Here is a 27,844-nt window from a genome sequence, read left to right on the forward strand (position 1 = left end):
AGAAAGTGGCAGGAATATCACCAGCAGGCTTGTAAAAGCCCAAAGAGAGCCACAGCCAACTTCTTTGGCATTAACAAATTCCACACTAAATCTCAAATTGCATAGACCTGACACCACCACATCCTCAACTCTCCTAATATCTGTACAGCTCAGCTGCACCAGTTGTAATCTCAGAATCTTCTCCCAGCAGTGCAAGACCTCTGATGAGGATAGGTTTTATAAAGAAAATATTTAAAAGAAATACCTTTTAAATAGATAGTGCTCCAGACAGACTTAAAGTCAGGGAGTAAAAAATATTTTTTTTAACTATGTAAAAGTTAGAACTACAGAAGAAACTGCATGGCTGCTACTATTTGCTTTTCCTGGGAAAAAACCCAAACTAATAAACAACAAAAACCCCATATGTATATAAAAAATATCATGAAGTCGTTTTTTTATTAAGTGATATTTTAATGAGAGATCTTTTCTCCCAGATATCATCTATATACTAAAGAAAGCTGATTGCTCACACTACTTTGTGAACATGCAATAGCCAGTGTTTATGAAATCCTGAATATGATGCCAAGCACACACTGGTTGTGACAGAAACCTCCACTGCTTGCTGGGCCCTAAACAGCAACCTGAGAGGAAATATTGATTGCACACCTTCATGCAGGGGCAGGAACACCAGGATGGATCTCACTTGATCGTGAGGCAAGGGCAAACAGGAAACTGAGACAGGAAGAAGAACCATTTCAGAGTCCGGCACGGGAAGAGTTGATGATGCAGATGTGTCTGTAAGGGGGCTGCACCCCGAGTGCGCCCTTCGCACCCCCAGGAGTATCGGCACAAGCTCTCATCAGCTCGGCGCACCGAGCAGGCCGCCAGGTGTCCCCCGCGCCCCGGTGCCGCTGCTCCCGGCGCTGCAGTGGCACCTGGCGGTCACCCACAGCAGGGACTGGTACCAGCCCCGCTGTCTCACGGGACACCGGAGCTCCTCACGCCTCTCGCACAGCTGCGCGCTCCCCGCTGCTCCTGCCGGGTATCACCATTGGTGTTGTTGCCGTTGCGTTGGAGATGTTACAGCAGCAGCTGCAGAGCCTGTCAGCAGAGCAGATGTAAAAGCTCCGAGGGTGAAAGCACCGCTGCAGGCAGGCTGTGACCAGGCTGGCTCCCAGCAGCACAGAGCCCTTTGGGTGCCTGGCACTGCCGGGCTTCTGGGCACGCCCCGAAGGCAATTCCTGCCAGCCCTGACCTGGGGCATCCGGAGCTCCCTCGGGATTTCAGATGACCACATCTTGCAGGGTTTCATTTCTTCAGTGCTCAGACAGATCTGCAGGAGTGAGTGACAGGATGTGATTCAGCCACAGGTAGAGAGGGAAAGGCTGAACTCAATGAGATTTGTGTATAGTGTGTCAGGACAAGGGAGAAGTTTGTCTTTAGGGAGTTTCTCTTTTATCAGTGCTCAGCTCTAACTGCAAAGCAACAAAAAAACACAGCCCAGCTTTGAAGAAAAGCAGTTAAAGGATCATATGCAAGTATCCAACTCTTGCTTGGTCTTACAAAGAAATCGGTTTTCTTCTGTCACAGCAAGTAAAATAATGACTGGTCCTTCAGCAAGCACAGGCAAGAAACACAACATTGTGTCAGGGCCAGAAGAGAAGAGATGAAGTAACACCACTATTGTAACAACTGCTGTTTTGGGCATGCTCCTTTTCAAAGGAATATTTAAAGCAGTACTTCAAGGATTGAAAATATCACCAGTTTTTGAGGATCTGCACACTGACAAGACTCTTCCTTAAATTAGTTTCTAAATAATCAATAAAATATTTGCTAATGGGTTTAGAACACCCCTGAATCCATATTATGAGGTTTTCCTCACTGTTCTCAAAGTCTAGCCTGGCTTTCTAAGAGACACAAATTAACACAAGGGTAACAATAAAACTGTAAGAGTTGGTAATCCAGCCAGAGACTGAAAGGGGTGAGGGAGAGAAAATGAAAAAACAGAGGGAAAAACCCTACCCTTAGGCACATGAATCTGCAACATGATTTTTCAGAGTGTTAATTACACTGCAGCTTTTACAAGTCACATGCCTTAGGGGAACTCCAGGTGCTGCTCAGCCTCTGGAAAATGCTGATTTAGGTGCAGGAATAGACACAGGGAAATCTTATTTAAAGCTTCTATATTTAAAAGGCTGGGTCTAGCATTAAAAAAAAAAGTTAAAAAATCAAAAGTATATTTGCACATTTGGATAGGAACCCAAGTTTAGCAACACAGCATTTGCATTGTTTTCATCAGGCATTATTCATTCAGGAAAGTTGCACAACCCCCTCTCACAGCAGCATCCCAATGTTTGCTGATACATTGCACAACTCAGACACTGCTGCCTTCTCCTCACGCCGAGTCAGTTGCAGGGAGCAGGGAAGAGCTCTTCCCTCAAACCCAATCCAGCCCCACGGGTCTAATCCATCCCCCCAGAGCACACTTGCGGCCCAGCAGAGGGAGAATTGTGGCAGCAGCAGCTCTGCTTCCCCAGGGCTGTGGCCCAGAGGTCAGGAGAAGGCAGGAGTAGCTCAGGGGAAGCCAGCTCAGATCCCACCTGCAGCTGAGCCCTGGAGATACTCAGGGCTGTGTTCCCAAACTCTGCCCGAGGGAGCAGCACTTGGCTCCCAGCAGCCCGAGGGCTGGAGCAGGGGACACCTGTACAACTCTGTGTCTGCCTCCTGTGGCTCAGAAACAGCTGATTTACAAGAGAGCCTCTGCAATCTCCAGCCACTCTGTTTTCCCTGGGAATGGAGCGAATGAGGCCACTTCTACATTCCATCCTGCCCCCTATTGCAGTTTCAGCTCCTCAGGGCAAAAGACTATCTTCAGTTCATCTGCACAGACACAGAACTTTCAGTTTCGTTTAGATCATGTAAATACAGCTGTTATATTTAAAGCATCTGAAAAGGATGAAGAATGATTTAGGGTACTACTAATATGAGCAATTTCAAACTGAAGAGGTCAAACAAAGGTGAGTCTATTTATCTTAAAAGCTCCCATGCCAGTAGCCTCAATCCAGCATTAGATAATATCTCAGAGTGTCACTCCAACTGAGAACCAGTATCCTAAGGAAAATAGTTATAATAACAGCACGTAATCAGACAATTATTTTGAACCCAGCCTTTCTCATTGCTGTTTTTGAAAGGCAAGTACCAAATCCTGCATTAGCCTTTGAGACTCTTTCTTCACTTGGTCCTACAGCTGAGATTCCAACTGCAAGACACTCCCATCAGACATGACAGAATCCACAAGAAACACCCCACAGGGAATGCAGACTCAACCCACTGCCACCATTTGATGTGATGCTGTCTCTTGTAGCCTTTAACTTTTATGTACACAGTCAGGCATTAACAACTTTTAACTCATAAATTTTACAACCTCACAGCAGGTGATTGGCCTCCAAGGGTGGAAAAGGAAAATGTATTTCCTTTAATTAACCATGATACATATTTAAGAGGAAAATTTTCAAGATTAGCTTGGTACAAATCTCCCTGTAGCCTGACTTACAGGAGCACAGAAAAGGTAACACCAAGAATTTCTGAAAATCTTACGCCACATAACAGATTTGACAACCAAGCCACACTTTTTCTAAAAGCCTAAAAGACAGTCTAAACCACCCTTTTTTTTTGTTCTGTTTTACAACCACCAGACTGAAAGAAGGTAAAAAAGCTAAATAGTAGGATGAGTTCATCCTTGGTCATGAAAAACAGTTCTGTTTGCAACTCTAGCTTTGCAAAGCTTTGTTGCTTCAGCTGCAAGCAGCATGAGAGAGGTGTGTGTCACCAGTCAGCTGTCTGGGGAACATGCTCACTGACATGATCCTTTTTGGGCAGTTCCCTCCTGGGTCTGCTCTGATCCCTTCCCCTCACCCTGCTCAGTTCCCCCTGGGGAAGGGGGTTTTGGTAGCAGTGTTAGTGACTCAGCCTGTGCAGCAGGCAGGGAAGTGCTTCACTGTGTGGTGCTTTTCAAGCATGAGCCAGCCACAGACAGAAAGCAAACTTTAAAATCCCCAGAAGTCCCAACACCCCGAGGCTGGGGACAGAGACACCCTCTGTGAGCTTGACTCATTATGGGTCAGTGCTCCCTGTTCAGTACCAAGGGGCACCCCAATGCATCAGCCTCAGACCCCAGTTCAGATCTGCAACAGCAGCTTCAACTCTCCTAAACCAGGAGATTGAGGTATTTTATTGTTCCTCTTAATCCAGGTACCCCATGGCTTAGATTCTTCTCTTACAGGAACTGAATTTTTCCAAAGCTTCAGATATTCAGACCATGGCTGTTGGTGCCACCAAGCAGCAGTACAGCCAAGGGATACCAAAAGATAAAGCATGGCCACCTCCCACCTGCGGCCATTTATCAGAGAGCAGATTTCCAACACAAAGGCCCTGTGTGGTACAGATCAGCTTTTCTCAACAGCTTTGTCAGTAGTGCTCATGCCAGGGTTTGCCCTGATTAATTTCTCTGTCAGTAATGGGGGGGGACACAGAGATATACACTTTAATTCTTTACCTACAGCAAGTGGAAGATGCTTACATTTAGCACAACAAAAATCATCTGCCTGCCAAACACAGATTTCAGAAGTCCCATCACAAAATAACAAGTTTTCCATTCCATGGGGAGAGAGGGCACTACTCTTTCACACCTGCCCTCTTTGGTTTTGATGTCAGTATGAGAAGAAAGATCTCCAGTAACCAGCTACAGGATATGAGAACACAACACTGACAATCTCTGCTCAGCTTTAGTCCTCACCTGCAATCCAAGCCCAGATACTCAGTACAGCAAAAGTCACTTCTTCAAGGCTTTAGGAAACTTAAAAGTGCCAGGTACTGGCAGGAGCATTTAAATATTTTATAAACTTCTCTGTGTAACTTTCCCTACACTGAGAACTCACCAACTGCCCTCCAAACTCTTGGCACTCCCACAAGTAATTCCTTGGAAAAGCTGAAGTTACTGAGTGCCTAAAGAGCCTCGGGGGAAGTGCAGCACTTGCACAGTTGCTGCTGTTCCCCATCCCCCCCGGCTCTGCTCTAGATCTGCTTTAGCCACAGCCTGGCAAACCCTGAGTGGGAAATGCTGCTCTGGGAGGAGGAGGAAGCATTACAGCTACTGCATGGAAAATGCAGAGAATAGAAGTAAGGCAAGCTGGAGAGGAATGGCAATTTGGAAAAGAGATGCATCCACAAACTGGGGTGAGCCCAATAGTACCCAAATAAATACTGAGCATTTTTTCCTATAGTAAAGAAAAAATCATAATAGAAATCAAGAGGCCTATGAAGAAAAAGAGAAAACATTTCTCCAGACATTGTGTTTTCTAACAAGAGCATTGACACAACAATAGAGCCAGTCGTACATGATTAAATCATCACTTGCTGATAATTTATGACACTGGCTTAAGAAAAGCTATTAAAAGTGTATTGGAAGAAGAAATACACATTTTACCAAAAGTTGAGTATTTATTATTCTGCCTTTGTCATGTTACTTCCTATGCTCCCAACACCATACATTTGTCAACTAAGAGACTCTCAGCTATAGATGTTTAGTAGACCCTTTGGAAAAGGAATCAAACTCTAAACAGATCCCATTCAGCCTTAGCTGAGTAACCCCAAGAATAAATTAACACTGCCTATATCCAGTAAACCTCATTCCTGACTATAGGAGGCTTTTAGCATATAAACTGTAAAGAAGCTGCAAATGGAGGTTTCATTTCCCATCCTTCTCCATGGGAACTCTGGAAAAGTTACTACTCTATTACAGTTTTCCCCACTCACCTCTCAAAGGATGAGATTATTACAGGTCTCCAAATCTGGTTTCCTCAGCCTGTTGAAAGATGACTGAAAATGAAAATGCTGCCTCCGAAACATTCCCTAATTTGCAACTCCTCAGATGTAAACCATCACTGCCTCAGATGCTGGGGGTATGATCAGTGTTGACTGAAAACCCACCTATTTCCTTGCAATGCTTTATATTAGATTCACAGAGAACTTACCCCAGCCTCCTTGTCTTCTGGCTTTTTCCCCAGATCTTTTTTCTTCATGCAGCAAGTACATTTTCCTCTCCAAGGGATCTGGCAGATAGGAGACAGAGATTTTTCCAGCAGTCCCAGAACAGTTCAGATGCAACATGACCCCCAGCCCTCCTGGCACAGTAGGACTAGGCTGACATCAAACTCTACAATCTCTTCTCTAAAGTTAGTTGTTCACAGGCAACTGGGAAGGGAAATAGTACTTGCACTTAGAAGAGGTCAGGATTGGGACCAGCCTGGAGATAAAAGTCAGCGTTTATTAACTGGCCTGGCAACCATCTACACTTTTACTGATTATCTCCCAAGCACCATTTTTTTCCAATTTGATAAAGAGCTTGTGATTTTGCTGAATTTGTTTAGAGAACAAAACCCAAGAATGTGTTTCTGAGTTGAGCAGCAGGCTTGGTTGTTCACCAACAAATTCACACCTGAATTTTATATTATCCCATGGTCCATACAAAGTTATTTACTCATCTGCAGAGGTACCTTTATTTAAATAATAATCAGCAGGCAGCTTACCAAACTGTCCTACAAAGATCTGAAAAGCCACTGAGTTGAGCCAGTACCAAGGAGCAGCAAAAGCAGAGTTACTCCACATGACCTCAAGGATAAACTGCCCCTCAGCCTGAGCTTAAGTAGAATGCCTGAAACTGGCCCCAGCTGGGTCTGGCTGGGGTGATTAAAGGTGGCTCTGTGCCCTCAGGTGACGGAGGGCCCTGGAAGTCTTTGTGAGCTCTCAAGGGCTTGTCTCCAAGGATGGCTGATATGACAAGTGCATGCATAGACTGGATGAGATGAGCATGATCAGAGCAGCTCGGGGAGCAAGCCTAGGGGAGCAAATATCCTGTGATATTATCTGTGGTTTGACAACTTCATAGTTCTCATAAGAGTAACCATTTGCTGCCCATGGTGTGGGTGTCCTTTATATCTTTGCAGTCTTTTTCCAGGGTATGAGTTTAATCTGAACGAATTTTTCCTTTATTATTTCTGTTTCTCTTTTCTGTCATTGATATGTTTTTTCCCTTTACCCCATCACTGTACCACCGTGTATAAGGCAATAAAGATTTTCTGTGGAAATCTGGCTCATGGAGAAGCTTTTGCCCCCTTCCTGCCGGTTCAATCCACTTTTACTCTGTGCCTCAGTTCTAATACATCCTCACCTCACAAACACACCTTTCTGTTCTTTACCATTGCACCCTCGGAACCGATTTTCTCCGGGTAGCCTCAAACGTGTAAAAGCACCCCTGGAGCTGCTCGATGGCCTGAGGCCGTGGATGGGGTGCTGTCTCTGGGCAGGGGACCCTGAGCGCCGCTGGGGCGGGCAGCGCTCCGAGCCGCCTTCTCCCACCGCGGGCGGGCGGGCGGGCAGAGGGAAGGAGAAGGAAGGAAGGGCCGCCTCCCCCGCTCCTCCCTTGGCTCTCTCAGAGGCCAGGTGGTGGCGGCGACAGGCGTGGGAGGAGAGGGGAGCGCTGCCGGCGGGAACGGCAGGTGAGGAGCGCGGGGCGCCCGTGGGGAGCGCGGGGCGATGCCGGAGTGACCGGGCCCGGGGCACGGGGGGCGGTACGCGCTGCCCCTGCGGCGGGCGGCAGTGCCCAGAGCTGTGCCCCAGAGCCCGGGTTGTTGCTTTACAGCCCTTCCGTGGGGCCGCCGGCACTTCCTCAAAGTGCAAGTGGCGCTGCCGAGGGTGCTGCGGGCCCCCCTGGCCCCTCCGAGCTGCGCCAGGCACCAGAGAGATTTCGGGACCCCTCTTGACCTTAACTCCGTGTGGGTAGCGCCTGGCTCCAGCACGATTCGCATCTTTCTCCATTGAAGTTTGGGGCTGTGAGGGCTAAAATCTGCGGAGAGCTCGATGTGTAGAGCCACTGGTGCTTTTCCATAGCTGCGCTGGCCACAGTGTGCCACAGAAATCCCGAGTGGAGGCAGCAGTAGCCCGAGGACACGTTTCTGGCCTGTGTGATCCACCCGTGCCAGGCCTTGCAAGCTCCCACGTGGAGCCCGGGAGCTGGGGCACGTTCCCGAGCAGATCCAGGCTTGAGCTGGAGGCTCTAAGATGTGGAGCCCTGACGGTTTGGGTTTGGTTGGGTTTAATTCTGAGGGGTTCCTTGTCCTCGTTGCTTTGCTTGCCCCGTTTTCGAGCCCAGGCTTTGTTTGTGCTGCGTACTCCAGTAGATTTACAAGTGTTTGTGTTGCCTTATCTTCAAACTGAAACCTCCTGGTTGGAAGAGGAAGTGGAGAGGTAAAGAGCAGCTTTAGGGAGTGATGGAGTGCCAGGATTAGTGCACTGAGGCCATGCTTTTCCAAGCTGGTGAAAGAAAGGGTTTCACCCACCCCTTGGGCTGCTCATTTTCACCCGTGTCAGCACAGGCATTTGTGTGCAGAATTAGACTGGGAAGTGAAACCTAATTTATAGATGCCCAAAAAAATCCAGATCAGTTCCTAAATGTTTTCACTGGCCCAAGAGGGCAGATGAGACTGCTGCTTTTCTGTAACAATATTGGTTTATAGTGGAACAAGGGTGGGCAAAAGTAGAGTTCATCTGCCAGACTGCACCCCTGTGCTCCTGAAATAAAATCCCATAGTTCTCATCCTTTGGCCATGGGTTACTTTTGAAGTTGTTTATTGATGCTTAGGAGCATGACTAGGGGCATTTTGCCTTTTCTATAGTCAGGATTTTTGTTTTGCTATCAATACATTGCAAGGACTGCTGTGCTGTGCACCTTGTACTGCACTTGTGCTGAAAGCCTCCCCTGCCTGGGGGACCAGCTCGGGATCTGGGTCTTGGGTGCTTTAGGAGGGCCACAGCCCTTCCCCTCCACAGGTACCCCCTGCTCTAGTGCACACCTAAGCTCATAAATCCATGTGGCACGTGGCAGCACAAATTCAAAATCCTTTGTCCCAGAGGCAGGAAAGGCAGTGTTCCCAGTGTCCAACACAATGCCTTTATTTACCAAGGCAAGCCAAGCAAACCTCTTGGATAAGTACCAACCCTTGTTGGTTTAGTAAGTGTTTAGTGTAAAGGTGTAGGCTGCACATGCAAGAACCCAGTCAACAGCACGGCCTGCTCCATAGTGTGGCTTGGCCTCTTGGAGTCACACAGTTATGAAGCTGCAGCTCTCTGACTTAGGGCTCTCTGTGTGTGTCTGTAATTTTGGAACTTCAGGAGAGATTTCCAGCCCCATCCCAGTGAAACTTGCTGGTACGATGCTTTCCCTCTAAAATTATGGCTTTGAGCAGGTCAGATTATTCATTTATAATGTCATTTGTTTAAGGGGAAATCCATCTAATCTTTAACACATACACATTCATTACCTTTATGTTTGGAATCACTTTCCTTGTTAGTCGATTTTGTCATTATTACTTCATCTCTCTTATCTTTTTGACAATACATTTTGTAACAAAGTCATTGACATCAGGTTTTAAATTACTATGGACTCATTTTTAAGAAGAACTACAACAGACTGTAACGTTGTTACATCTCTTCTGGCTTAGTTATTTTCTATGTTGAAAGCAGTCTGTGTAGGGCCCCTTCAGAGAGAGTCTGTGAGCTGGGCTCTCGTGTGTTGTTGAAAGTTTGCAATAAATGGAATTCATCCATTTTAGTGCCTATGCCTCAACTGCAAAGGCCTTTTTCAGGACAGAGAGCTGTCTCACTGCTTAAATATCACAAATCCTGCCTGCAGCACCAGTTACCTTATACCTACAAGCTTTTCCTTCAGCAGAACCCAGCTGATGATAACCAAAGCTTCTACTTGGAGCATCTCCTGTAGTTTGGCTTGGCATGATTACTGTTCCCCTGTCCTGGCAGGAGCCTGGTGGGATCTCAGACAATTCACCCTGCTGAGAAGGACACGTGCCTACATCCCTGTGCAAGTCAGCAGGAACTGCAGATCTGTGTCTGGATAATGCTGGCAGAGAGCCACTAAAGTTGTCTCCCCTTGTATGTACCCAAATAGGTAAAACTGCTCTCTGGATTTGGTGCTGTGGGAGCAAGCTGGTAAAACTGCAAAAGTAAACTTGGATTTGCAGTAAAAATTAGAGCTCTAAGTGTACAAGTCAACAAAATGCCTTTGTTCCCTGTAGGCTTTGCAGTGTCCAGGCTGGCACATTAGCACTGGGTGGTGGGCAAACCCAGCTAAAACTGAGCTATATCTACCCAAATGGAGGCAACTGGGTTGGGGGTGTGGCAAAATCAGAATGAAACCAAAAAATTGCACATTCCTATCTTGCAAGAGCAATTGCAGGAGCAGAGTCTGGTTCAGAGGTAACAAGATAACACTTCTGAAGTTCCATCCAAGGCCGCTGTGAAGTCCTGGCAGCATGGAATGATGTTGAGACTGTGCAGAAATGCATTTGTTTCAGAGTGGAAGAGAAACATCCTGTTCGTTTGGTTGGTTTGCTTTTGCAGAGCTTACACAGACCTTTCCCAAGATGGTTTCCTCAAATGAATATGGGTCACACACCTGGGACCTCTTGCTGACAGTTGATCATCAACATGAAGGTTTAGATAAGGAATTTCCACTACAGGTCACAGGGGATCTTCATGTTGGAGGACTGATGCTGAAATTAGTAGAAAAAATCAGTGAGTAAAGACCTGTTTCTTTTACAGTGTTACTAAATAATATGTGCATCTTTCCCTCTCTGAAGAAAAGCTTCTGTGTGTTTTGAAATGGTACTCCCTCATTTCTGTGTCACAGCACAGTGTGTGGAGCTTTTTGTGGTCAGAAAACCAGAAACCCCTCCCTGTGTTCCACCCTCTGTGTTACCATAGTACCAACAAAACTTTGGGGCTGCCTTTTGGTTAGACAAAAATAATTAAACCAGACTAACTACTCAAGTCCCTTTCCAGCAGGATGGTACAGCTGTGTGGTTTGGGGGGCAGGAGAGGTAGGTGATGCCCTGTTTATGCACCCATGGCTGTCAGACAGGATCAGTTGTTAAAAGGAACTTCAGGAGTTCCTGTCACCTGTGCTGTTGTGGTGTTCTAACCTAAGTCTGAGCCATGTTATCCATTGCATAGACACAGTAGGGAAGAGCTGGGAAAAGCCAAGACTAGCCAAGTCAAAGTTAGGAAGTGAAAAGTAAAATCCCCTGTGTGCAGGGGAGCACAGGAAGAGAATGTGAGATCAGTTCTGTCCCCTCTGCACACTTAGACACTCGGTTCAGCCGGAAACTGCTGGTAGCCACAGTTTCCACTGAGTCAGAAGAACAATTTTTCACAGTATTCTTTTTTTATATTCAGCTGGTGTGAAAAGCTTTGTGTATTAATATTTAAAGCAAATCTGTAACTGACTTGTGTCAGCAGCTGTCTTGAGACACAAAAAGTCAGCAGCTCTTACCAGGGGACCCCGAGATAGGACAGGGCTCTGCTGTGTTATCTATGGACACGCTGAGGAACAGCCTCTGCCTCATGGAGCTGGTGAGGAACAAGGATTGGTGCAGAGACTGACATAGCTTGCCCAAGATCACACAGAAGCTTTACCTGCTACTACATATTGACATCTGGGAAGTTATCTAATTTTGGAATTCCCATGGAATTAAGAGCAGCAATACTTTTATCTCTCTCCTTGTGCATGTGCTGCTACTCAGCTGTGTGTCACCAAGACTTCCATGGAACTGAAGCTGGTTCTTAATGCTGAGATGAGCTGCTCAGTGCTGCTGCCAGGAGGCTGTGGAAGAGCTTGTGCCCATCTGGGTGACAGGAGATTTTGTAGGAGGATTTTCAGCTCGCACTGACAAGTTCTGAGCTGGAACCCTTTGTTGTTAGTCTTTATCCCAGCACAATCCCAGCAGTATTGCACCACAGGTAGCCCCAGATTCAGGAGCTGTTCTTTCCCAATGGATATCCACAGACTAAGGCAGTGCCACAGTCAGCACCTAGGTTAGATCTTCAGGGAAAACAAAGTTGGTTCTCAGTGACTGCCACAAGAATTCAGCAAACAGGGTCTAGGTTGGGACCTGTAGCTGCTGCTTTAATCTAAAATATTTGTGTTTGCAGAGACCTGTTTCCAAATCAAATGTTTGGTATATTTGCTCCATAGTTTGTTAGTAACCATTTTGTATTTTCCTAGAAATAGCACAAGATTGGTCAGACTATGCTTTCTGGTGGGAACAAAAAAAATGTTGGCTTCTGAAAACCCACTGGACACTGGATAAATGCGGGGTGCAGGCAGATGCTAAGCTGATCTTCACTACTCAGCACAAAATGCTGCGGCTTCGCTTGCCGAACATGAAGACTGTGAGACTGAAAGTCAGCTTCTCTTCCATGGTGTTCAAAGCTGTCAGTGACATCTGCAAAATGCTCAGTAAGTAAAGATAAACCTCCTCTGGCTACTAAGCTGGAGCATTTATTGGTGACTTTGTTTTGATGTGAAGTCCTTCCTCACAAAACTGTTTGGCTCAAAGAGAAATGTGAGACAGGTTTTTGGTGGTTTCAGTATGCAATGCATGTCAGTGGTTCTTTGTGATAACTGATGCAAGCACTGTCAGCAATGTGTCCCATGAGCTGCAGGAGTACTGGATAGTCAAAGCTGGCAGTTTTCTAGGAATCTTTGTCCTCCTGGAGCAGGACTTGGTCCTGATTATTCTGTGCCAGTGACTAAGAGCATAAGATTATCAATGTCCTACACCAGCCTTCACCACAGGCAATTTTACTGGTATCAACTGATTTATCACCTATTTTCACTAACATTAATAACATCCAACTCTGCCTACATGTGTTCACTTCAGATGTAGCATGTTTTAAATGTTCAAGACTTCTGTATGCCCAGATCTGTTCAGGTCAGGGCCCATCTAAGAACCCCAGCCCAGCCCATGAATGTCTCACAGCACTGAGTCCCCAACTCTTCCCAAAAATGGAGCATTTCCAAGCAGAGGGTTTGGAGCATGCCAGATGTGTGCCTGTGACCAATGGGAATCAGTTGAGTCTACAAGCAAAAAATCCCTTTGGTTTAGGGTAAAAATAGGGATTCAATTCCTCATCTTAATTTAGATCTTCAAAGCTTACACTCATCTTCAGAAGGGATTTACTGCCTCATATTGATCCACTTTCAATTTCATCTCCTAGCAGTAGATTGTGAAAGGTGCAATGTCTTTATTATACCTAACAACTCTGATATTATGATGCCATAATTGTCCAACTGGCATTTGGCCAAATTAAATATTTCTACATTTTCCCTCTAGGTTGAGTCAGTGCAGAAACACTGTAACTTTAAATGAATGAGTGAATACTGTCAAAAATGTCTTTGCTTACCCCAGGGTAAAAGTGTTTTTCAGAAATGAAGGGCCAGGTTTGTGACTGGAAATACCTATCTGGATTAGTAGTGCATTAGAGAACAGTGAGAACCAAGACAGAATCTTGTATGAGAAATGCATTGAATAATAAAAGGCAATTACAATGGTTCTTGCTTATCCATAATTCAGATATTTCACAGAGGTTATTATGCTTAAAGGTGACTGCAGAGCTGTTAGGGAGAAAGAGCTTTTTCCTGGTATTCTACAATGCAGTTACACTTCCTACAAAAGGAGATTTAAATCCTGTCCAAACTCACTCTTACATCCCAAAGTCTTTGGCCTTGTTATAGAATTAGTGGATTTTCCACAGCTTCTACTTTCAACCTGCTAAAAATAAAGTCCAGATTGCAACATGAAGCTTCCTGAAATGCTGTTACCAACCATGGGTGCTCTTTTGGATGTAATCATCTTGCTTCACTTCCCAAACTGCCTCTGTAGATATCAGGCGGCCAGAAGAACTCTCTTTGTTGAAGCAATCAGAAGGCACACTCAAAAAGAAAAAGAAAAAAGACAAGAACAGCAAAGAACCAGCTACAGAAGATATTTTAAACCTGTGCAACTCTCCAGTGAGTTCTGGATTACCAGGTAATGAAAAATCAATATGATTTTATTGTTCTGACTGGAAGTCAAAAGGAGGAAGAAATTCTTTGTTACACAAAGGAGGCCAGTTTCATGTAGGATGGTCTTGGAGAGACAGTGGGCCTGAAATCAGTGGCTTCAGGAAATCTCCAATATGTCAGTATTTCCCTGTTGTCCCTAGAAATGTGTTCATTGCCATTGATATGAGAAAGGCCACACTAGAAAACAGATTGTGGTCACAGGATGTGCTGCTACCCTTTGAAAAAGAGGGACAAGAATTAAAGTATTCATGAAATTTGGCAACCTGCAAGGAAAATGAGGAATAAAGGCTTGAAAGCATGTGTTTCCTGTGTCCAACACAACTGAGATCTCACAGAGCAGCAAAGAGCATTTCTGTCCCTGAGGTCACTCACCTGTGAAAGGACAAGGGCAGCTGCAAACAGCAGAGATAGGAGACTCTCTTGAAGGAAAAGGGGTTTATGATGGGAAGTGGTGGACAGGACCATTTTTCATGGCAATAACATGATGCTCTTAACTTGCAGCCAATTCAGGTTTGTACAGTAAGACCATGACACCCATTTATGATCCTATCAGTGGCTCTCCAGCTTCCTCCACCATGACCTGGTTCAGTGATGGTTCCACTGCTGAGCAGAGCTGCAGCATCCTGGCCCTCAGCCAATCCCCCTGCTCCCCAGAGATGCTGGCAGAGATGTACCAGCCACGGACTTTGGCTGACAAAGCCAAGCTCAATGCAGGGTAAGGTGCCTCTCTGAGACCCTTTGGGTTCAAAATGAGAAGTGGTGGCATTGTGCAGGCTCTGGGCTCAAGTCTGTTGTTAGATGAGGGTAAATTCATTTGAGCACAGTGGGCACAGTTAAAGGACAGTTTGGATAGCAAACTCCAAAGGCTTTAAGTAGACACTGGAAAGAGATGTGGATAAGTTTAATAATTTTGCATTAAAAAGAGGTGACTGAGTTCTGCACAAGTAAACATTGCTTATTGTATATACACAGAAAATGGAAGTTGGAAATCTATATGAATGCTCCACCTTCTTGAGTTACATGAATTTCCCCTGGATTTAGAGGAATTAGAGCTGTTTGTTCCCCCTTTTGTTTCACAATTGCACTGGAGCTCTGCAGGTGTGATGGTTTCTTCTGTACAGATGGATCTGTGGGTTGTTTTCTTCCACAGCTGGCTGGATTCATCTCGATCACTTATGGAACAAGATGTTCAGGAGGAAGATCAACTTCTTCTACGCTTTAAATATTACACTTTCTTTGATTTGAATCCCAAAGTAAGAGCCTTGTTTTTATTGCTATTCATTGTTTGCCTGTTTTCATGTCAAGGAGCTATACAGCAATATGGAATATATATAGCTCCATGTAAAATTTTAGCCAGGATTTGTAACAAGCCTTCAGAGAGATCAAATTCAGCTTCTCTCAGCTATGGCTGCACTTTTACCCTCTGGACCCTGAATTGCTGTTCCTCACATTAAATGAGATCTTAAATTTAAAGATGGGATCTGAAGAGCATCAGAAACAGTATCCCTGTTTACAGAGGGGCTGCTTTACTTTCTGCATCTCTTTTAACAGGAAAAATTAAGGAGAAGACTAGACTAGCAGTATCCTAAATTATATAAGGGGTCCTGGTTTTGAAATTTGGCTTTACAATCACATTAATATTGAACTGTCCTCATTGAATTTCACAGCTTTTCTGGGCTGAAGCCCTCAGAAGAAATCAGGGCACTTTCCAGTTTATTTGGCATGTTTTTGGGTGAAATGGCACCCCCACTAAAATCCAGGTACATGTCTCAACTTCAGCAGCCCAAACATTTCCCTTCTCTGCCCCAACCAGCCCTGGAGCCATAGGATGAAATGCCCAAAAGAGCTTCAGGCAACCAAATATCTCACCTTTTCTGGGAGAGGTCACACTCCAAGGTTTGCCCTCCCATCACCTACATTTCAGCAGCTCTGGGCCTTGAACATTTCTGTGAGTCACTTCAGCCTATTAACCAAGTAGATAATAAGGAGTAATCACTATCCAAAAAACAGATAGTGAATTAAAGCAGATCTGGCAAATCTCAAGCCAGTGCAAAGCCAGACAGAACCAGAAGTGAAAAAGTCAAGAGCAGAAGAAAGGAAATGAGGAACAAGAGAGTTCTGCAGGTCACATTTGTCAGCTGTGTCACATGAGCGTGGTCTCACATTTTGATTACACCAGTCCAAGGCTTCCTTCAAAAGGGGATGTTGGGCCTCACCTTCTGCCCCAGCCAGGGGCTCCTGGCTGGTTTTGTGTAGGCTCAGCCAGCCGTGGGACCAGGCACACGATCACAGGAGCTGGTACTGGGCAAGGAGGGAGCAGAGGAGGGAACCCATCACAAAGCAGTGTGGCTGAGGCAGCTGGATCAGCTGCAGCTGGCCCGAGGCTGTGCCTGACCCCCTCTTTGCTGTTCCTTGCCTGCAGTACGACGCCGTGCGCATCAACCAGATCTACGAGCAGGCGCGCTGGGCCATCCTGCTGGAGGAGATCGAGTGCACCGAGGAGGAGATGCTCATCTTCGCAGCGCTGCAGGCACGTACCCGAGCCCGGGGCTAAACCTGCTCCCCCAACAGGCAGGCACAGGTTAGGACAAGGCCAGCGCACAGCCCAGGAGCTCTGCTTGGATTGGGGTCTGCTCCTGGGGTGAGAAACACTCAGCAGCACCCATCAGCTAAAGCAGCTGAATTCAGTGGCAGCACTAACACCATTAGTGACACAATTATGGAAACAGTAACTAACATTATCTGCATTACTAACATTATCTGCACTTTGATATCAGTGTTAGTATGAAGTGTGGTTTCCTGTACCAGCTACCATCCCTTCATCTCTTCTTCCTGAAATTCCTGTAATACACCATGAGTACACCATGTGAACATTTCCCAACAGCCAGGAAAATGCCACAGCACAATGTGAAGATAGGGAAACTATGGAGTATTTGGGAATTGAACATGACTGAGCATGGCTTAGTCTCTGACCATAGGTAATAAAGCACAAACCTGCTTTAATAATCTATTCCTTCCTTTTAAATGTAAACAGAGCTGCCAAGAATTCACAGCCTGTCACTGCAGAGCACCAGAGCACTTTGCTTCCAAGTTTCCACCTTGTATGGATGGCAGGAGTGGGGATCCAAATGTAGCAGCCTCCCAGAGCAGGGGCAATTATTCAGCAAATGAACACAAACACTGATCATTAGAACAGGAAACCATCAGAGCCATTGCACAGGAGCCACAGTGGCCATGGCTGTTTCCTTGGGAAAACCCCTGATTCCTGCAGAACTTCACACAGTTCTCCAAGACCCAGGAGAACCAATGATCTGTTTTGAAACACTGTGATTGAGTGTTGATAATTGCTGCATTGACTATTGGATGCTGTTTTATTTTAGTACCATGTCAGCAAGTTATCATTATCATCAGAGACACAAGATTCCACCTGTGAGTCAGAAGTGGATGAAGTAGAAGCTGCCCTTTCCAATCTGGAAGTGACACTGGAAGGTGGAAATAAAAGCAACATTTTGGTATGTCCTTTGGGATCCCAGAATAATTTCTTTTGCTGTGCCAAATCTGTTGACTCTCATGGGCCTTCCTGGTTCTTGATTTTTTTAACAGTTGATTACAGAGTGCATTGTACTAAAATTGTTCCTCATTATTCCTGATTAGGAGGACATCACAGACATCCCGAAACTCGCTGATAATCTCAAGCTAGTTAGGTGAGTTGTTAAAATTAACAATAAAACATACAAAACCAAAAGCTTAACCTTACAAGAGATCTTTTGAGTTTTTCATTGTAATCTAACAGTACATGTGGCAGTTATAAATAGACAAATCCCCCAGATAGGTCTAACCAGCCTAATAATATTCTCTTCCAGTCTTTCTCTTCCTGCTTCTGACAGTGTTGCTTGGCAAATCTCTGCCACTCCTGGGATGTGGGGTAGCTGTGTTTGTACTTATTAAAGACCCTGCTGTCTGTATTTCCTAGTGCTCCTCAGTCATCATCTCTAAACAAAACAGCCTAAGTTTTATTTTCAATCATATTTACTTTTTTTTTTTTTCCCACTAAGACACCAGAAGAAACTTGCAGTTCTCCCTGAGAAGAATTTCAGGGAATGTATTTTTTAAACAAAAGGAACATCCAAATTACCCCTTTCTTACTGAACATGGAGTCTGTTTTTTCTAATATCAAAATGGGTTTCTGTGATCCCATTGTAGTCTCTTGTTTTATGGGTGATTTAATGACTGTAGAGACCTCAAGTCTGTAATGCCTTTTATCACAAAACAGTCTTTGTGTTTTAGAGAGATAAAGTGTTCTGTTTTATAAGTATTTATCAGATTAATCCGTTGACAGATGGTATTTTTAATCTAGGAACTGAAAACTGCACCTGAAAATTTTTAACTGTTGTTAACTGCTAACAATTGTTAATTATTAATTTCCAATTTGGAATTTCATTTGACATTCTTATTATGCAGGTGGCTTAAGGTGAAAGGGAATTAAGGCTTTTAACAATGGATTATTTATTTTTCCCCAGCAGTAGAACAGTTTGCTTTTATAAGCATTCAGCAGTTATTTATCATCATGAAAAGGTTCCTATATAAATTACAAAGTCTAAGGCACTGTGGAATCCAGGTATTCTTCAAACAGCAACACTTTGTGGCTGTAATTATTTGATTAACTGTAAACCTGGATGCAAAGCTGTGCACGTCCCAGTGCTTCCTGTTCCTGTGGTGAACTTTTATTCCTGTTTATTCACAGTATGCACCACAGTAAACACTGCTTTCAGGTGGGGACAGTATTGTGGAAAATTGCAACATTTTTTTCAAAAACAGCAAGAAGAAGCTTTCTAAAAAGTTTTCAGCAACATTTTCAGGGATATAAAAATAATTTTATCTGTCTAAAAAAAATTATAGTCCCTTATTTTTGAAGAATGTTGCTGTATCAGAAAACTAAAAGCCAAATTATTTGGTAGTTTTGAAAATATAAGGTTTTTTAATTAAAACATAAAAATTGCCATTTTCTAGAAAAGATTCTAAATCAGCATTTTTAGAGAGGATCTGGGGATATATAATAAGAGTATATATAGTACATCACTGTTTTCCAGCTAGTTCTATACTTTTTGTACCATCCCCTTAGATTTAAAGGGAAACACTGGATTTTTTTTTCCTTTTTTCTTCTTTTTCACTTCATTGATGACCTTTGTCACTAACCATGAAGTATTTCTCCACTCAAATTTTCTCTACTCACATGCTAACACCTCTGGTTTTCTGTCCTGAAGGGCTACAAAGCTTCTGTAAACTTAGTGAAGAAATAGAGTTTTGTTGTGTTAGATATGATTCAGATTAAGCCAGAAAAGCTGATCTCTGCTTCCTTACAATGAATATGAGTTGGTTTTACGGGTGCAGATATTCAAGATAAGGCAAGAAGGCATTCAAGATATGAAAAACTGATGCAAATTCATGGTAATAAATCAGGGGTTACATTTGTGCTACTGAGTTCGTGGGAAGGATTAGTCTGTTAGAAGGGAATGGCTTTGATTAGAAATGGAGGAAATAAATGAGAAAAAATCACAGATGGGATTCAGCTAAAATCTGGAGCAAAAACCACATCCATACCTGGGATAACCTGGACTGGATCCAGGCATTTCCCACCCCGTCAGAGGTGTCATAACCAACCAAAGCCTTGAATTTCAGAGGCTCTGCAGTGTTTCTGAGGGACTTTTCAATTTTATGTGTTGAAATAATTTTCAATTTTCAATTTTATGTGTTTTTTCTGGTAGGCCCAAGAAGCTGGCACTCAAAGCTATCAAGACATACTGGTTTGTCTTCAGAGACACTTCAATATCTTATTTTAAAAACAAGGAATCTGCACAGGGAGAGCCTATTGATAAACTAAACCTGAAAGGTAGGAATTCTCCTTTCTTTGATTTTTCTTTTGCATCTGTGAACTGGGTAAAACAAATCCCTGCTAGACTCAGGAAGGCAAGCACAGCAGCATTTGTCTGGGAGCTTTTTCAGCTCCTGAGACTCCTAAGCAGGCAGATTGCATCTGCAGAAGAGGCTTACATAGAAAGGATTCAATAGTTTAACCTGAGCTGGGATTATCAGAGCTGATTTGTAAAATTCCCTGCACTGCTGAATTCTTCAAGCTGAGCCCGGTAGGGAATGTGGCTTGTGGGATGCTTTATTTCCAAATACTTCCACTCTGCATTAAAAGGAGTGTTCCCCTGTGTCCCTGGCACACACACAGTGGCAGCAGAGGATTAGGGAGGGTGCCATGGGCAGGAATGCCAGAGCTGTCCCTGCATTCTGCTGTGCAGGGACAGCTCCAGGGCCTTCCCTGGGCCTTGTCTGTGTGTGCCTGGGGATTCCCGTGGCTGCAGGAGGGGCCCTGGCTGTGCACACACACAGCACCCTGTGCACACACACATCCACCTCTGCTCCTGGCTGTGCACACACACACAGCACCCTGTGCACACACACACAGCACCCTGTGCACACACACATCCACCTCTGCTCCTGGCTGTGCACACACACATCCACCTCTGCTCCTGGCTGTGCACACACACACAGAGCACCCTGTGCACACACACATCCGCCTCTGCTCCTGGCTGTGCACACACACACAGCACCCTGTGCACACACACATCCACCTCTGCTCCTGGCTGTGCACACACACACAGCACCCTGTACACACACACATCCACCTCTGCTCCTGGCTGTGCACACACACACAGCACCCTGTGCACACACACATCCACCTCTGCTCCTGGCTGTGCACACACACACAGCACCCTGTGCACACACACATCCACCTCTGCTCCTGGCTGTGCACACACACACAGCACCCTGTACACACACACATCCACCTCTGCTCCTGGCTGTGCACACACACACAGCACCCTGTGCACACACACATCCACCTCTGCTCCTGGCTGTGCACACACACACAGCACCCTGTGCACACACACACAGCACCCTGTGCACACACACATCCACCTCTGCTCCTGGCTGTGCACACACACATCCACCTCTGCTCCTGGCTGTGCACACACACACACAGCACCCTGTGCACACACACATCCGCCTCTGCTCCTGGCTGTGCACACACACAGAGCACCCTGTGCACACACACATCCACCTCTGCTCCTGGCTGTGCACACACACACAGCACCCTGTACACACACACATCCGCCTCTGCTCCTGGCTGTGCACACACACAGAGCACCCTGTGCACACACACATCCACCTCTGCTCCTGGCTGTGCACACACACACAGCACCCTGTGCACACACACATCCACCTCTGCTCCTGGCTGTGCACACACACACAGCACCCTGTGCACACACACATCCACCTCTGCTCCTGGCTGTGCACACACACACAGCACCCTGTGCACACACACATCCGCCTCTGCTCCTGGCTGTGCACACACACACAGCACCCTGTGTACACACATATCCACCTCTGCTCCTGGCTGTGCACACACACACAGCACCCTGTGCACACACACACAGCACCCTGTGCACACACACATCCACCTCTGCTCCTGGCTGTGCACACACACACAGCACCCTGTGCACACACACATCCACCTCTGCTCCTGGCTGTGCACACACACACAGCACCCTATGCACACACACACAGCACCCTGTGCACACACACATCCACCTCTGCTCCTGGCTGTGCACACACACACAGCACCCTGTGCACACACACACAGCACCCTGTGCACACACACATCCACCTCTGCTCCTGGCTGTGCACACACACACAGCACCCTGTGCACACACACATCCACCTCTGCTCCTGGCTGTGCACACACACACAGAGCACCCTGTGCACACACACATCCACCTCTGCTCCTGGCTGTGCACACACACACAGCACCCTGTGTAGCCTCCATCTACCTCTGCTCCTGCAGGGACATTCTTTATTCAGCATCAGGGAACCCATGATGCCCAGTACCCATGCCAGAAGAAACCTTTGAAATACAAGATTGACCCCTGTGAACAAATCCCAATGTGCATATCCTCAGTAGGTCAGAGAATGCCTGGAAAAACACCAAGCAGCCTCTCCCAGCAGTTCCTCTCCATTTCGAGTGCTGAGCATTTCCTGAGACCAGGCTGAGGTTTTGGGAGCACTCCCATCCCTTCACTTCCACGTGGGCCCACGTGCTCCCTGAGCTCAGAGCATTCATCACCCTGGCAAGCCAGACCAGGCAGGGAATGGAACAAAACCCTTTCATTAGGGCCTAAGCTTCAAAGTCTTGGCCCTTAGTCTCAAAGAACAACAACCACAAAGCACTAAGTTCCTTAGTGTTAAAGCAGTAATTAAAGCTACTGATATAGTAATGAAATAAATTCATTTCCTTCTGATTCCCTGTCATCTAGGATGTGAAGTTGTACCAGATGTAAATGTGGCAGCGAAGAAGTTTGGAATCAAGTTACTAATTCCTGTTGCAGATGGCATGAATGAAGTATATTTAAGATGTGATAATGTGAGTAATAAGACATGAGAAAATTTGAATTCAAGATTTATGGCAGATTGTCCTGCTCCAGAATTTGTATAGAAAAATGAGGATGCTGCAGAGAGTTAATTGTCTAAATCTTTAGAAAATTTAAGAATGATGTTGTGACCTAACAAATACATAATTGTTAAATACATAATAAGGACAGTAAGTCACCTTGTGCTTACCATCAGGCTGTTAGGAAAAAAGCCAGAACAAACTATCAAACAATAAAAAGAAGTTACAGTATTTTGTTCCAGTGTTGTCAGAGAATTGAAGTTTGGATTTTGTTTTCTTTTTTCTTAATTAGAACTCTCCCCATTCAGATGAGGAGAGCATGATAAGGGTCTTACATTAGTTTTCAGTTTATGTATCAGATCAAATTGTGTTAAAAGTGTTCAGTAGGTGAACACCAGTCATGCAATAAAATCTCCAAGAGAATCTATTTCAAGGTACTGGATTTCTTAGAAAATTTAAAACCTAGGTGTAGCTGGAAGCAGTCCAGCCAGGAAGGAAGAACAGAACAAACCCCTGTCTGTGTTCCAGGAGGATCAGTACGCTCGGTGGATGGCCGCCTGTGTTCTGGCCTCCAAGGGCAGAACGATGGCCGACAGCTCCTACCAGCCCGAGGTGCAGAAGATCCTTTCCTTCCTGCAGATGAAGAACTGGACCATGTGTTCCCAGGCTGCCTCTGAGCCAGAGAATGTGGATATGAAACCTGAATGCTTTGTCTCTCCACGCTACACCAAAAAATTCAAGTCCAAGCAGGTACCTGAGTGTGGCTGCTGGCCGGGCGTGGGCCATCCCAGGGGCTGCCCTGGGATGGGGCTGGATCAAAGCAGCACTTGGAAGCCACGCAGTACAGCTCCCTGCAGCAGTCCTTTGTCCCTTTACGAGAGGCCTTTTCTTCAGATGAACACAGGGACAGGTGTTCTGGCACCTCTCCTACATCCATACCCTGGCTTAAGTCACCCATGATGTTCTGCTCCTGAGAACTCTGTTCCCTTCCTGAAATTCTCTTCAGAGTAACAAAGGGAGCATTTTGTGGATTGCAAATCACTGTTTCCATCTGAATCAGCAGGGTCTTTGGGTCCTCTTGTCCTTCAAGTCTTTCCTTACTCTGCACCTAATTCCTTGTCCTGCTTTTGCTGTGCAAGATCTCAGCCTCCCTGCCCTCAGGAGGGTCCCCAGAGCAGTGCATGGAGCCAGGGCAGTGCCTCACAGAGCCAGACATGAAACCTTGCTGTCCCTTCTGCCCTCTGCATTTGGGATGTGTCCCCAGGTGCCCTCTGTGCTGCATCTGCACAAACAGTGACAACAAAGTGTTGAACACAGCACAGACCTCATGATTTCTGATTTAGTGAAAGCAACAGGATATTTGTTCTCCAGTCAGCTGAAAACTTTCTCTCTTCCTGTGTTTCCCAGCTGACTGCCCGAATTCTGGAAGCCCACCAAAACGTGTCCCAGATGTCCCTGGTGGAGGCCAAGCTGCGTTTTATCCAAGCCTGGCAGTCCCTGCCTGAGTTTGGTTTGTCCTACTACGTTGTGAGGTAATTGCACTCTCACATCAAGCTGCCATAACGAGTTCATGCTCAGTGATTTGCAGGAAGTTCTTTGACACCCTGTTCCAAGATCATTTTGTGGTTTTCCCCCACAGATTTCTTTGAATTTTAGTGATTTCCATACTGCTGGTTTTGCTATAGGAGTAGCCCCCAGAATCTCCATTCCTGGAGTGAGACTGCATTACCTCTGCCTTGGTACAGACCTCTTGGGTTCAGCCTGAAGTAACCTCTCACTAGCATTAAACCCTTACTGTCATAAACTCTCCAAAATGTATAAAATGCCTGTCTAATTGGTGTGCTCAGGTTTGCAGGATGTGTTCACTCTGACCCTTGCTCATTGCAACATGATAAAATGCTAATTCCTTTTGTATTTCATTAAGAAAACAGCAAATTATCCATTTTTAAGGCTAATCTGAAAGAGCAGTGAGCACAAGAAAGGTCCCATTGTGTTCACAACAGCTTCCCTGGACACAGCAGAGGCCTGACCTGCAGCCTTTTATCTTGACAAAACACCAAAAAGCTGAAAATTGCTGACACAACCATACTCGGAGGCACCTTCCTTAATTTATGTTTAACACCCCTTCCAGGGCAGGCTAGGAATCATCTGGGGTACAAACTGATCTGCACTATTGAACTGTGACTTGTCAAAATCCAGTAGCTTCATGTGAACTGTGATTGTGCTGGGCCTTGGATGTCCCAGGTCCCAGACTGTGCCTGGCAGTCACTTGAGAGAGCCCTGCTTGTTTGGAGCCAGAATTCTCCCTGAATTCCATGCCCAAAATGGTCCCTGATCCTGTTGAATTTACTGCCACAGGTACAGATTTTTTGCCCCATCTGTCACCATTAATCCTGTTAAAAACAAAACCAACCCAACACCTAAACTGCATTTTGTAGTGATGAATTGCTGCAAACTGCTGGGCAGAATCTCAGTGGGGCATTAAGTAAATCACAAATTGTGTCACAAATTTTTTCCCTGAGGTCCAGCTGCATCTAAAGAGAGAAGGTTCACAAACAGGATCAGAAATACTGAGAGTACTCACAGCAGGCAGATGAGATTTCTTTCAGCTTTCAGCATAAAGGCAGAGGGAGGTTGTTTCTCTTCCTAGCTATTCCCAACTCAGAAAATTTTGTCCCCCAAAGATTTTGATGCTTTTGTATTTATTTTTCATCTCTAATCAGATGAAAGTTGAAATGTTAAAATGCCTCAGTAATTTTGTAACGTGATATACTCAAAAACAGGTATATATCAGTTGTTTTGATTATATAATTTAGGTTAATATAGGTTAATATAACTAGAGGAACATGTTTCAACATTAGAGAAATGAAGCAACAAAAATTATTGTTGGCATCTTTTCCAGTAAAAATGTAATCAAGTTCATGCATTTGGGAAGAACAGTATTTTTTAGCAGGAAACAATGAAATGGAAAGATTTCAGCCAGGTCTACCTTCCTGACTATTTTCCATCTCACACCACGGCTCATCAGCCTGCACTTTTGCTTTATAACAAATCCTGTTCTAAAGATGAGTCCAAGCTCTCCTGAATCCCAGGCTGTGGTGACTTTTCCCACGTTTTCTGCACTTCCAGAGGAGAGCAGCTGAAATGTTTCTCTAGCCAGAAATCATTGCAAAGCAGATCTGCTCAGAGGCTTTGGTTCTTTTCAGGTTTAAAGGAAGCAAGAAGGATGATGTGCTTGGCGTGTCCTACAACAGGCTGATACGGATAGACATGGCCACAGGAGATCCCATCACCACGTGGAGGTTCTCCAACATGAAGCAGTGGAATGTGAACTGGGAAATCCGCCAGGTAAACCTGGGACAGCTCTGCCCTCAGCCCTTGCATTTCACACACTCAGGGATGCCTTCAGAAAATATTTTCAAGCCTCACTGAAAAGATTTTGAACATGTGGTGACATGTTAGTCCATAAGCTGTCTGCAGTTTTTCTTAGTGGAGTCTGTAGTCAGAAATCAGAAATGAGAAGATCACCAGTTTTAATGTTCCTACCAAGCTTGCTCTTTACAAGTTGCCCTTGATTTTGATGGGATGAAATAGAGACTCCAAGGTGAATTCCCACATGTTATGTTTACTGCTCTGTCAGTAAAAATCTCATTTTAATCTCATGCATCATCCTCTACATGGTGTTGGTTCAGTCTCTATTGCAGACTGAGGATACAGGAGCCCAGTTTGTTTTCCAAATCCCAAACTGAGATTGCAAAGCCTGCAACTCTGTCTCCATGTGTGGTCCCTGATTTGGGGCTTCGAAGCTTAAATCCAGCTCTATAAATTGTAGATTTCTGGGGTGGAACTGGTGTAAATTGAAGCAGCCTGGAAACTGTTCCTGCTTATGGAGTTTTGCAGGAACCAGGAGAGATCAGATACCCTCCCTACTGCTCTCCTGCAGTACTCCCTGCACCTGGAATTCTGGGCCAGGTTTACATTAAATCCCTCTCAAAAAAGGCAGAATCCACAATGATCAACTAAGCTCTGTTAGCTGCATTTTAGAGCTAACGGTAGCTGGAATCAAAACCAGGATCCCAAAGGCAGATTTAAGGTCAGCACATAACAATGGGCAGATTAAATATTATTCATTAGACAAAGAGTCAGGAGTGCCATTCCTGCTCTTCCCAGTGCTCACTTCATATCCCATTGGGAAAAAGCTTAAAGATTTTGTTGCCTGCTTGACCAAGCAAAATTATTTCACCACCAGAGGGCCCTGCTGTAGCAGCAAATGCAACCCCAAGCAGCCAAACACCCCGAGCATCCAGCAGGCCCAGAACTCTCGGTTAGCAGGGGCAGGCAGTGCTTTACCAGTGTTTGGGACCCAGCGGTGTTCTCACTCTTCTCTTTCTTCCCAGCCTCTCTGTGTCTGATTTTGCCATATCTCTTGTGCTTAGGTCGCCATCGAGTTTGACCAGAATGTGTCCATTGCTTTCACGTGCCTGAGTGCAGACTGCAAAATCATCCATGAGTACATTGGGGGCTACATCTTCTTGTCAACACGTTCCAAGGACCACAATGAAACGCTGGATGAAGAACTCTTCCACAAATTAACTGGAGGTCAGGAATGAGGTGGAGTAAACTCTTCCCCCTGCCTGCTTCTTTTTAGCTAAGACTACCAGAGATTAAACAAAAATATCTCTGTTAGTTGCTGGCTACTAATTGGTGTATGTGTCAGTCTTGTACTGTGACTGGGATGGTTTACAGCTTTTGTTAAATACTGATGTCAGTTTTGTTAAATACTTAAGGTCACTGGATGCAGTTTGGCAACTCCATCATCAATCCTTGAGAAAATTGAATCATCTTTGTTTTCCTTTTGTACAGTTCCATGTTTTTAAACAAATAGTGTCTAGCCACTGGACAGTTTTTTAACCTAGTACTTTTAATTTCAGCTATCTGTTTGGGTATCCAGAACAAGTAACTTGAGGATATGGTACAGTGAATTTTCTTCTCTGTTACAGCCAGGCAACTTCCATTGTTAAACTGGCAATTGTTAAAGAGCCCAGCATTTATCAGAACTAAGGCTGAATAAATATGTATTTTAAAGCTCCACAGTTTGTCTAACATTTACCCTGAGAACACAGAACATTCCAAAGTCCTGCAGACAAAGCTATTGGAACTCCTGTAGTGGTTACACTGTTGCTCAAAAATGTAGAACCCATGTCCACCTTCATCCACTGAAGTGGTTTCCTGAAAGCCACAGAGCGTTCATCTTGGCAACACTGCATCCAAACAGTTCATCTTTTGAGGAACATTGTTACTTACCTGGTTGGAAAATGTGCTTTAGGAACTATCTAAAACTATTAAAACGGCTCTGAGTGTGTTTCTATTTCTGT

The 27,844-nt window shown here is 45.1% G+C and overlaps 1 protein-coding gene and 1 long non-coding RNA gene across 2 annotated transcripts; one reads left to right on the forward strand and one right to left on the reverse strand.

The window, feature by feature from the left end:
* Window positions 1-431: 431 nt before the first annotated feature.
* On the reverse strand, window positions 432-6,642 carry LOC131556255 (uncharacterized). The gene is made up of 3 exons (XR_009274587.1): window positions 6,567-6,642; window positions 6,012-6,089; window positions 432-1,312 (listed from the first exon to the last, which is right to left on the reverse strand). It is a non-coding gene; the product is annotated as an uncharacterized LOC131556255 (long non-coding RNA).
* An 820-nt stretch (window positions 6,643-7,462) lies between these two features.
* On the forward strand, window positions 7,463-27,825 carry FERMT1 (FERM domain containing kindlin 1). Its single transcript, XM_058801703.1, has 15 exons — window positions 7,463-7,535; window positions 10,453-10,626; window positions 12,116-12,349; window positions 13,776-13,922; window positions 14,459-14,672; window positions 15,108-15,210; window positions 16,380-16,487; window positions 17,338-17,469; window positions 17,612-17,661; window positions 19,723-19,847; window positions 22,336-22,442; window positions 22,998-23,219; window positions 23,877-24,001; window positions 25,676-25,817; window positions 26,906-27,825. Exons 2-15 carry the CDS (start codon window positions 10,476-10,478, stop codon window positions 27,077-27,079), a joined length of 2,034 nt encoding a protein of 677 aa, XP_058657686.1. The 5' UTR covers window positions 7,463-7,535; window positions 10,453-10,475; the 3' UTR covers window positions 27,080-27,825.
* Window positions 27,826-27,844: the final 19 nt, after the last annotated feature.

Source organism: Ammospiza caudacuta, chromosome 3 (genome assembly GCF_027887145.1).
Source record: "Ammospiza caudacuta isolate bAmmCau1 chromosome 3, bAmmCau1.pri, whole genome shotgun sequence".
NCBI classification, from domain to species: domain Eukaryota; kingdom Metazoa; phylum Chordata; class Aves; order Passeriformes; family Passerellidae; genus Ammospiza; species Ammospiza caudacuta.

Coding starts and splice junctions, on each gene's coding strand:
- FERMT1 (XM_058801703.1), top strand. CDS start 10,476: ATGGTTTCCTCAAATGAATATGGGTCACACACCTGGGACCTCTTGCTG. Junction 15,211..16,379: donor TCTTTGATTTGAATCCCAAA/GTAAGAGCCTTG, acceptor CCTTGCCTGCAG/TACGACGCCGTGCGCATCAA. Junction 19,848..22,335: donor TGATAAACTAAACCTGAAAG/GTAGGAATTCTC, acceptor CCTGTCATCTAG/GATGTGAAGTTGTACCAGAT.